At 35.1% G+C, this 11,868-nt stretch overlaps 1 protein-coding gene across 2 annotated transcripts; it reads left to right on the top strand.

Annotated features, from left to right (window-relative positions):
• Positions 1–624: 624 nt before the first annotated feature.
• LOC110455676 (peptidyl-prolyl cis-trans isomerase-like) lies at positions 625–10,705 on the top strand. 2 transcript variants are annotated; one of them, XM_021505943.1, is made up of 6 exons: positions 625–734; positions 891–1,011; positions 4,037–4,067; positions 5,472–5,657; positions 6,870–6,945; positions 9,821–10,705. In XM_021505943.1, exons 2-6 carry the CDS (start codon positions 943–945, stop codon positions 9,951–9,953), a joined length of 495 nt encoding a protein of 164 aa, XP_021361618.1. In that variant the 5' UTR covers positions 625–734; positions 891–942; the 3' UTR covers positions 9,954–10,705. The 2 variants fall into 2 exon arrangements, with proteins under 2 accessions (XP_021361618.1, XP_021361619.1); XM_021505944.1 differs by having other exon boundaries at positions 642–738.
• The last annotated feature ends 1,163 nt before the right edge of the window (positions 10,706–11,868 follow it).

The following is an 11,868-nucleotide window of genomic DNA, read 5'->3' as shown; positions in this document are numbered from 1 at the left end:
TTTTGAATTCAATTGAATACTTCTGACAAAAATAAATTGAAAACAATCTATGAAATCTATGACTTCCCGCGCTCCGCGGAATAACAGAGTAATCAGGTTGATAATATGCTGATGTATCCATACGCCAACTGAAAAGTTAATTGAAAAAAAGCTTTAAAATCTTAAGTAGGTATATTGAGTCCAAGTTCAGTAGAAATATAAATATAATCACATGTACGACATTTTCTTATGGTTCAACATGTTAAAGGGAGTTTTGAGGCCAGCTAAAATCGTTTTAGATGTAACCGTAAAAATCATGTAGACTCGAGGCCTCTAGATACCTATATATGTTGACTGATTGTGTTACGTAACTTTTATCAGAAGTATAATAAGTTATAACGTAGGCCCACCTTACTAACAAGACAATCACGTGGATCGAAGATTATAATTAGATCTCTAGCACAGACGGATTTAGCCGTTAGATTATGAATATTTTTTATCTTCAATATTTTTTTAACGATTAGCCGAAGGTTTTCTAATGTCCGTCTAGCTAACGGGTTGACCACAGTTTTTTTTTTGCAAATGTCTAAATACACATATGCTACTGTTATTTGTCATCTAGTACACATTTGTAACGAAACCCTGTGGTTTGACCGCTTGACCTCGTCGTGTCTCTCCATAGCTGACGTCACGGTCGAATGCAGATCTGCTTCCGGCTGAGGAACTTGGGAGTCTACACCGGCAAATCGGAGCAGGTAGGTTCGTAGGGATGAGTAGGCCTTATACTCACGCGAAATAAGATTAATGTCGAATAACAGTTATGTCTAAATTTTAATAATATTTTACTTTGGATAAATGTACTCTGTGACGGTTAATATTTTGGAATTGAAATTAATTTCGGTTTCTTTCAGTTTCACGGAAAGATTAGAAGGCAAACCACGTGTTTCCCCCCTAAGTGACAGAATGGCTAAATCCCAGGTTTTCTTCGATATCTCAATCGGAAAGTCGCCAGCAGGCAGGATAGTGATGGAGGTAACATTGTACTCTGTAATATTTATGAATATAGTAGGATATACACCCGAAGGTTCTAGAATTTACGATCCGAAAAATGGGTGCATTCGTTTCCCATCCTTCCACGGAGGAGGGAAGACAAATTCAATACAAAACCACAATCTGTACAGAAGGCCTACTTTATGCTGTACTCTACGGTGTGGGTTTTAACTCATTCAAACGTTAACTTTCATAATGAACTAGTTCCATCATTTGAGTTGGAGGAATTTAAATGAGTCTTCAGCAGGTTGGGCAAAACGCGCGGCGCATACAGTATGTGTAATAATCCTGCATTTGGGTAACAGTTACCCATTTGTTATTACTGAAATGGGGAATAGAGTGAAATAAAAACACACAAAGTTCGTTTAAACACTTGGAGCAAAAAAGGGCGTCATTCTGTCAACTAAATCAAATAGATAACACAATGAAGTAAATTTGTGCACAAAAAATTATCAATTCTGATGTCTAACTTTTTGTGAAAAGGACAAACCATATCACTGACTTTGTTCTCCATTGGCTTCAGTGTGTAGTCAATGGGACTATCCAGTGTAAATATGACAGGTGAGCATGTTTTTGTTATGTGTGCTATTTATAGCTACTCTACAACACACACTACAGCTATAAGCAATGGAGGTGATACAATTTGTCCTTTTCACAAAAATTTAGACAACTGAATTTACATATTTTTGTACACAATTGTATTTTTTATTGGAATTTTGTTGAGAGTATGACGCCCTTTTTTGTTCATAATGTGAAAAAGAACTTTGTGTTTTTATTTCACTTTAATTTTTAAAGCATTTTCACAACAGCCTCAGCTATTCGATGTTAGAAAACCCCACAAAACTGAAACTGTCTAATCTGCCAACTCAACTCACTAACTGTTACCCGAATGCAGGATTATTCCCCATGTGCACTGTTTTGCCTAACATGATTAGGGGTTGATTCAAAATTAGTTTGGGCAACACAAGTAGCAGTGTACAGTAGCGTACGATGGCCATGGGTGATATATTTATACAATGTATCAAAATTTAAAAAAAATCACTTTGAAGGTGGTCTTTATACACAGCAGTATTTAGTTTAGATCAAAAGTTACCCCAAGGTGCATTCACTGTTAACATGACTCGATCAAACTGATTAGAGAAAAGAAGAGAAAATATCAAACTGACAAAGAACTAATGAAGATGGTACAATGGTGGGCGCCTTAAGCTTGTTTAAATTATTGCCATCTGCTGATAACAGAACAGTTCAACACCAATGCAAATTACTTTATCTAAAAAACCGAATGCTTGAGAGCTGTTTGAATTATTTTTAATGCACCTGCAGAACAGTGGGTTTTCAAGAAATGCTAAAAAGAAGCGTACTCATCCTAATTTTGGAAAGTGCATTTTTTCTTTCTTTTTCACAACAATATCAGGAATAATATCCTTTTTGTGTTGCCTGCAATGCGAGGCGACATATAGGTATTACTTTGTCGTCGTCCAAAACAAGGTTTCCTTTGCGTTGATAGAACTCAAAAACTTTGTACACATATTGCATACCAGTATAGCCCGAAAGAGTTCGCATTTCAGAAGTTAACATGCATTTTTGGTGGCCAAAAAAGGGCATTGTGTAGTAATTGCAAGAACATTTATATTTTTTAATCAATTCCTTTCAAATTTTGTACAGTAATGCTAGAAGCAATAATGTTCAACATATATTCAGAGTTTTTCTGTCGAGTTTCAACTTTCTGTGTTTTGTCATATCACACTTGACATAGCAACGCTGTTCATCGTTGTGTGGTAACTCAAGCCAAAACACTTTTCTCACTTAAAGCGCTGAGCAGGCAACACATCCACACCTGTGGAATTCTTGGCTAATTTAAAATGAAATGGAAGATTAATACATTTCACGTTTACTATCACTCTGATTTTAACGCCAATAATTAATTGTAAAAAAATAGTGATGTCCCCTAGCGATATATTAAAAATCATGAAAACTCACCATCAAGTTACAAGATCCGATTCTGTGGGTTACACGCTCCTTACTTTATAAAGGAAGTATAAATATAAACCTTTCACTAAATCTGGAGTTAACTCCATCTTTTTTCAAAGCACAAGGACTGTATATATAGAATAAACTAACCATGCCACGGGGATGATTATATAATAGTTAAAATATGTGCTAACCTGGTCCTGGATTAAAGTTAAGCCAACATAAATTCAGAGAATTTAAATAGATAATAACATGACCAATTTCCCAGTAAGACCTGGAACATTGCCAACACAGGATTATCAGTCTGTACCAATTTTTTAAACAGTCTTGAAAGTGGAATAACAAGTAAATTTACAAAATCAATGTGGATTGTAGTCTTAGTTTTTAAAGCATTTTCACAACAGCCTCAGCTATTCGATGTTAGAAAACCCCACAAAACTGAAACTGTCTAATCTGACAAAAACAGCAGCAAGTTTTACATTGCAAAATGTATTAGCTTACATTCTTGAAACTGTGCAGCCGCCATTTGCCATTAGAATTCCCCTTGTGCTAAAATCATCATTTTCATACCAGGAATGGTCGTGTCGAATTGTCATACAAACATCAATATTTTAAGGAAAATAGCCATTTTTCAATTATTTCAGAAAGTCTCGTATGTTAACCTGTGCACCATTTCATCAATGTTTTGGTTGGTACACAACCAAAGGGTATCGAAATAAAAACAACCATAATAAGATTAATAACCCTCATTTAACAGTGGGAAATATGATAAAATCACTGTACATCCTAAGGTATTTTTTTGTGACGTTTTTTTGTGACAAGTCAGAAAAATCTATTTGGATTCCTTAGCAAGCACGAAAACAACCAAGGGTTTATACGTGTACAACGAATATTTCCTGTTAAACGGCATGCAGTTTTGCACCTTCTTCTTCGTTACATAGAAATATTATCAACTGTTGAGAAGTATGTAAGTCAGTTTTGTATTGGTTGTTTTCTGATTTGTGTAATATGAAAGATTTTTTATTTTTTTTTGTAGCTGCGCGGCGACGTTGTTCCCAAAACTGCAGGTAAGTTATTTTGCATTACCTGCTTTTTCGAAGAAAATCGAAGGATACTGAAGCATTTCTGTAACACAGCATGCTATTTCTGGTATATTTAATGAAAATGTTACAATTTAATAACATGAAACAACTGCCGCTGTTGTTTGACAAGAATTCACGCTGTGTCAAAATATTATCCAATCCGGTGTAAGGGAAATAACTCTTACGTTGGTAAAGCCGCATTGAGAAATATAATTCAAAAATATTCCAAGAACATTTGTGAGATTTTGTGATGAATTGTATATTCAATGACAGTAAATAAAGTCACTACATACATTAATAATTATAATTAATATGAATAAAAAATAAATGAAAATAAAAGGAGTATTTTGCTCTTGCAACGTCGAAAACCGGTGACACCAGGGTACAGTGTCTCTTTTTCTCCATGCATGTTTTCCCACTATCGTTAATTATCCATCATTTCACAAGCACAAAATGCACCTATTCTTTATTACTCATTTACTGATTGCCATTCTGCACGTAAATGCTCATGTCACATCATTGGAGGATGCTAATTAATGAAAATTACAACAATGCGTCGCAAAAGAGGGTGAAAAAAGAGGAGAGGGAGAAATGTTTTTATGGCATCATTTAAGAGGTGATTGATTTTGGAAATTCCAAAGGCAACATCATCACATGACCTGATTTTCAACTAGCAGAATACAGAAAACATATCTGAGGTATTATAGTAGATATTGATGCTCAACGTGTTACTGAAGCAGTTAAATTTGAAGTGGTTAGCGGCTTTAATGTCACACTGACATAATTCTAGTTTATTAATTATTCAATTTCAAAAACATCTTCAGATATGAATTATTTGATAATATTTCGAACCAGGTTCTTAAAATGAGTTTTTTACAATACTTGCAAAGTTTGATAATTGAGCTCTGAAAATACACGTTAAATGGCGGTTGTGATGTGCGAGGGTTAATTCCGGCATGACACCGGCACTCCTTTCAATTTCAAAAACGTATTCAGATATTACCTAATATTTCTAACCAGCTTCTTAATATGAGCCATATATGTCTATGATATGTGACATGTTGACACGAACGTTCTAACGAATACACGATCAAATTCTCACAGGTAACGCATTGACCAGATTATAGTCGCTAGCTAGGGTCGCCATCAGTTTGCTTCGACATGTGGTTTTAGCTGTCAAAACGAACAATCCTAGACCCGGTTCCGGCGTGATTGCGCATCCACAACCCAAGTCTCACGGCGTATCATATTTCACTGCCTGAACAATATGATCATGCATGCTTTTGCGAGATCTGCGCAAGTTGCTAATCTCTGTAATATATACGTCTCTGCTGTAATAATGTACTAAATATTGATCATATTGACTCGCCATCATTTTCATTTTTGCAGAAAATTTCAGAGCCCTTTGTACAGGTGAAAAGGGATTTGGATATAAAGATAGCAAGTTCCATAGGGTTATTCCGAATTTCATGTGTCAAGGAGGTGACTTTACCAGGGGAAATGGAACTGGAGGCAAAAGTATTTACGGAAACAAATTTGAGGATGAAAACTTCATATTGAAGCATACTGGCAAAGGTAAAAACTTGTTTTTTCCTAGAGGAAATGTAAGAAAGGAAGGCCAGGGTCAATGAGATTTGGGATCCATCGTCATAGTTATGATGTTTCGGCAGGAAACCAAAAAACTAAGGCCACACGAAAATATCTGATTTCACAGTAATTTGTGATAGAATTTTCTTTGCAAGAACAAAGGAGAGATAAAAGATGGATAATGGAGTTTTGATTTAGTTGTATACACTGCAATATATTTTTCATTGCGTCATCATGATTATTAGCAGAAATAACTTGTGTACAGAAGACCCATATATAGGCAATAAGTCTAGATCGAGATGAGGGGGGGGGGGTTGGTATTGTAATGACACATCTGTACAATTTCATCTTCATTTCTGCACAATAACTTGAGTTCCTGTGGGCCAAATCTACTCAAACTTCATACAGTGGTTTCTCACTAAAGAAAGATTGACTTGAGAATTTTTTTCTGAGTCTGGGGATTCAAGGTCACTGTTTTTTCTTTGGAAGGTGCATGCATAGGATTGCTGTTCAGGGTTGAAGTGCAAAGGTCAATGTTTTATGTTTAATTAGGAAATTGGTTTCCATGCAATCACTTGTATTTAGGAGGATAATCAAAGTCAAACTTCATACATTGCTGCCTTAACCCTTTCAACACTGTAGACATTAATGGACTTGTCCAGGTCAATGCATGGTAGAGTCTACTAAAGTTACATAGGGGTTAAAGGGTTAAGGAAAGAGTTTGCTAGGGATTGGTTTATAGTTAAAGGTCAAAGTTACTAGTACTAAAGATAAAAAATTGGTTTCCTTCCTGAAAGTGCTTGCTTGAAATTGAAGAGGCCAAAGGTCAAGGTCACTTTCACTTTACATGTATCTAAATAAGGAAAAGGTTTCTGCTCAAAAGCTTAAGTTTCTCTGGGTTGATATGCTCAAACTTCACACATTTTTTCTCCATGAAAAGTTTTTGCTTTTTAATTTAGGTTCATATATCAAGGTCACTGGTGCTGTCATTAGAAAATTTGTTAAGACAATATACAAATCGATCATTATCTGTGAACCTTTTAGTAATATCCATTAATTTAATTTTAAATGTTTTAATTTAATTGAACGTAAAATGTTAAATGTATACAGTATGTCTTTAATTTAATTGTCTTGAAAAGGTATTTGATTACTGAAATGATGTTGATGTTTATAATAAGTTTGAAAACAAATTATTTGTAGGAGTGCTTTCAATGGCCAACTCCGGCAAGAATACCAATGGGTCACAGTTCTTCCTATGTACAGAAAAAACGGCATGGTAAGTTGTGGAAAACCATCAGCTGGATATGGAAGGGACTAGGGGCGTTATGGGTCATTTCCGGCCTCATTGGGGATTTAAAATTAGTTGTTATATTCGTTATCTAGAATAAATGAAGTACAAAATAAGAAGTTTCAAATTAATTTGATAATTGGTTTAGGATATTTGGCATTTCAAAGAGAGACAAAAAACATCATTTTCATAATAAAATGTGTGAATATCGTCTGTTGTGCTCAATGGTTGAAAATTCACCATTTTAAAGGAAATTAACGAAACACTTTTCAATTTTTGAAAGCCTGTGTATGCACCAAACCAATAACTGTTTAACACGAGTGTTCATTTGTAGAAAGGAATTTTGTTTGTCATGAGCGGAGGCTTTTATTTCTGCATGCTATAACTGTCCAAAAACACCAGATTTTGGCTATTTCTGCATAGAAATGCAATTTTGTTAGTAGGGTAGGGCATCTATGCATGTGCATTTAAGAAAAAAGCACCAAGAAAGATAGCACCAAATTACCAATATGTTTATAAAAGATAATGGTAAATAAATCTTAAGTTGAAATTTCACTTTTCATGTGGCCAAAAATGACTCGTAACGCCTGAAGTCCTTTATTGGTCCTACCATAATGAGATCTGCCTATCTTGACTGTTTTATCATAGATTTTACCAAATTGGAGTTTGAATTTTTTGCCAAGGTACGATTCAGGAAGTCATTCTATGCGTCGATTTGAGATTATATTTGTTGACATTTGGAAACCCTTTTTGCATTGATGTGTAGCGAAACTGGGCTGGGTTGATAGCCGGCAACTAGGCATAGGTAGATTAAAAGGTATATCGTCTGTCTAGAATTCAGAGGGTCCCAAGTTCCTTTTTCCTTTTTTTTTTCACAATTACTTTTGATGTCCAACAAAATATACCTACGAAAGTTGCTTAAGGGTCTTGTGTCTCTTCAGGATCTAAGAAGGGAGGAATGTAGTGGAACTGGACTGGGTTGATCGCTGGCAACCAAGTAGCTCAATTATTAGTGCATATATATATCTATGGTAGAATTCAGAGGTCTCGGGTTCGAATCCCAGTCTGTTCATTGGATATTTTTCTCTCCTGTTTTAACCATCACATTCATGATCAGTAGAATGTGCCATTTTGTGATTGCGACTTTCTCCCAACATATTGCAGAACATCAAATCATGTGATGTGTATATCCACTGCACAATCTATATACCACACAGCTTCTGTTCACATATTGGTAAACAATAAAGCAAAAAATCAATAAAAATATGTCAAATATTGCTGTTTCAAGGCTTGATTCACAAGATTTTTTTAGATGAAACTCAAGTTCTTAGAAAAGATAAATAAAGTTAAAGTTCAAGTTCAATTTGTTTATTTAAGTGTCACATATCACAATTACATTTATGTTCATTAATACATATAAAATACTTGTACAAAATATAAATCAATTCCATTGGTACATATTAAATACTTGCAGTTGGCTGTTTCCTAGAACTTAAAATAGTTTGTTTAACATAAAAAAAACCTACTTGTAATAGGGATCAATATCGACCTTAGATTATTGTGAGACTACCCTTATTATTATTAGCATGTAGGTTGCAGTGACTCAAAGTGCGCTACCTTAGGGTTGGGGAGAGCGCTACCAGCGAAGACAGGTCGCTCTGCGCCACTGCAATCATATGATGTAACTTTATTTATTTTTTTATTTTTTTAATCAGTTTAAAAAAAGGAATAAGAGGTTAAAAGTAATTGAGAAATCGATTGGCTCCAAGTGGTTGGGGAGAGCTCTACCGGCGAGGGCTTCTCGAGGTCCCTTCTTAAGGTTACATTTAATAGTTTAAAACACGGTTAAAAGGGCAAAATTTTAGTATTGATCAATAATTAACAAATTAAATAATATTTCTAGGTCTATGACCTATGGTTATAACAGGTTAAAAGGAAATTGAGAAAACAATTAGCTTCAAGCGGTTGGGCCAGTCCCTACCAGCGAGGGATTTTCGAAGTCCCATCTCAAAGGTACATTTACAACTTTAAAACACGATCGAGAAAAAGTAAACTTTAAACATTGATCAATGGCTTTATTATATTTAAGAATATTTCAAAGTTAAAGGGAGCTTACCCACTTATAAACCAAACCCCTGCATTGATCCCTGGTAAAAAAAATGTATTTTTAAATAAAACATGTAATTTAATGTGATACTCAGCCGGATACGGCTTACGAGACACTAATTAATTATTTGCATTGTAGTAAAATACTAGACGCACAAAGAACTGCGTCGTCTGTACATGTTATACAAATCATTTGCTAGTGGTATTTGTAGTTCCTCAGAAGACATTTTTTACCACATCAAATAGAGTTGATCTAATATCATTATACACAGTACATTTCATTAAAAAGTGGAATTCATCTTCTGTACAGTTATTTACATTTGTACACAATTTACATATGCGTTCTTGAAGAGGAATCACCGGTTTGGCGAATCTATCAGTTTCAACTGCTAGGGGTAGCGAGCCGCATCTAAAATTAAATAGCACCCTTCGTTTGCTTTTCTGGCGAACCAGTTAGACAAATGAGCTAGGTATTAGCTCTGATTTAAACGTTCTGTAGGTTCTTAATTTATTACCATTTGCATTAAAGCTATCATTCCACACCGAATTGTACCATTTTTTCAGGCCTACTGACCATGTATGTACCTTTTTCATGAGTAAATAATAAATATATGGACAAATGTTAGCTCACCTGATACCAAAATATCTGGGCGAGCGATACAAGACCTCTGGGCCTCTTTTAGTCCATTTGCACTATTTTTTGATAAACCTACATATTTGAAACAATTTTAAGATTAATCTATTTCTGGATTAACAGGTTAGATGGCAAGCATGTCGTGTTTGGAAACGTTATAAGCGGATTTGAGATCCTCGATAAAATGGAAGCAGTCGGGTCAGAATCGGGCAAGACTTCTAAAGATGTGGTAATCACCAACAGCGGTGAAATATAATAACAGTGGTGAAAAGTGGTGAAATCACCGACAGTGAACAACAACAGTGGTGAAATCACAGACAGTGAACAACAACAGTGATGAAATCACCGACGGTGAACAACAACAGTGGTGAAATCACCGACAGTAAACAACAACAGTGATGAAATCACCGACAGTGAACAAAAACAGTGTCAGATGAAATCACCAACAGTGGCGCACTTGATTTATTACATTAAACATTTTCCTTCATCAAAGACAGTAGTATCACCACTATACAAGAACCATTTTCTGATGGAATTTCAAAATGTTAGATTCAACCTGATAAAACAAGTTATAACCGTTTTTTGAAAGTACAACTTAATGTCACTTCTTTTGTTAAAAAAATGTTTTCAATCTTCTGCTCCAATGAAATTATGAAAATATTGAATTTCCATGCAACTGTTTTGTGTACCTTATGATCAGCAGGTATTTCGAAAAGTTTTTTAAGCACACACCCTTCTTGGAGCTTGGTAAGATTCTATATTCCATCTTCATCAACAAGCAGATCTTGTTAGCATTGTAATGGCTTCTACTTGTTTTTCGTTACATTTCTGTTAATTTTTCTTGTTTGTATTTTCTATAGGTTGTACAAAAGTCCTCTGCTTTAATTTTGGATAGTGTTCAGTAAAATGTGACATATAAGTAAAATCCAAGCAATGATCTATGTTAACTTTTGAAAAATATCATGTCAGCTGTCCTTTGAGGGAATATTAAAAAAAACCCACTTAAAATAAATGTCTGTGTTTTTTATTAAACGATTTATGATATACAAATGCAAAGAAATTGATGAATATTTACGAGTGTTGGTTATGTTTAATCATTAACTGGTTCCTCGACTGGCCGTCTACAAACTGGTAACGAACTTCAATGATGAGATAGCGGGACATTTACCCCATAGCTATAGGTAGCCCCATGGTTACATGGCTACATACCAATTATCCATTGTTGCGCAGATAGACACTTAATATTGAAAATATATAGTAGAGCCTCACCTGTTGATGTTTTTTATGCACTTGCATATTTAAGAGGTAGAACTTGCGTAGATTCTACGGGTGTGGTGTGAAGTACAGAACATGTTTGAATAGTACCGGAAACCCTAGAAAATCTGCAAGCGCTCATTAATGGGTCTGTTGACCACATTATGCTTCACAACGTTATATCGTGCTTTAATTTGAATTGCAAAAACTGTGTTATACATTAATTTCTTATTATTCTGACTTGTGAATTATTTGAACCAAGGTCAACGAACAAACGTTATTTGGATGTTCAGAGTTTTGTCTGTGCAAGTAAACTATCATACTAAGTGTTCATGTAGGTAAAATACTTTTGGAATATTACTCTCGGTAAAATTAAACTGTATCGTTCGTTAATGACATTAACTGTTTAAACTGTAAAATGTTTTCAAAATAACTGATTACACCCTATTTATACCCCTGCTTAAACAGTTTGGGGGTATATAGTATCAGCTTTATCTTGTGTGCGTCTGTTCATGCTGAATGTGGTTTCCAGAGCATATCCGAGCATGCCATTGTTAGCTCACCTGGCACGTGGCGCGGCGTCTGTCGTCCGTCCGTCCGTCGGCCGGCCGGCGTCAATATTTTACTTTAAAAGACTTCTTCTTAATAACCGAAAGGCCTAGGGTGTCAATATTTGGCCAGAAGCAAACTTGGATGAAGGGCTACAAAGTTTGTTCAAATAAATGACCTTCACCTATTTTCAAGGTCACAGGGGTCAAATATGTCAAAAACTTTAAACATCTTCTTCTCAATAACCAAAATGCCCAGGGAGATGATATTTGGCCAGTAGCATGCTTGGGTGAAGGGCTACCAAGTTTGTTCAAATGAATGACCTTCAATTATATTCAAGGTCACAGGGGTCAATTGTATTAAAAAAC

Source organism: Mizuhopecten yessoensis, unplaced genomic scaffold (assembly GCF_002113885.1).
Source record: "Mizuhopecten yessoensis strain PY_sf001 unplaced genomic scaffold, ASM211388v2 scaffold8361, whole genome shotgun sequence".
Lineage (NCBI taxonomy): Eukaryota > Metazoa > Mollusca > Bivalvia > Pectinida > Pectinidae > Mizuhopecten > Mizuhopecten yessoensis.
The sequence above is the reverse complement of the archived record's forward strand: the minus strand, read 5'-3'. Positions and strand labels throughout refer to the sequence as shown.

Excerpts from the sequence above, each read along its gene's own strand:
- LOC110455676 (XM_021505943.1), top strand. The coding sequence starts at position 943 with ATGGCTAAATCCCAGGTTTTCTTCGATATCTCAATCGGAAAGTCGCCA. Across the intron at positions 1,012-4,036 it reads CAGGCAGGATAGTGATGGAG|CTGCGCGGCGACGTTGTTCC; the intron begins GTAACATTGTAC and ends TTTTTTTTGTAG. Across the intron at positions 5,658-6,869 it reads ATTGAAGCATACTGGCAAAG|GAGTGCTTTCAATGGCCAAC; the intron begins GTAAAAACTTGT and ends AATTATTTGTAG.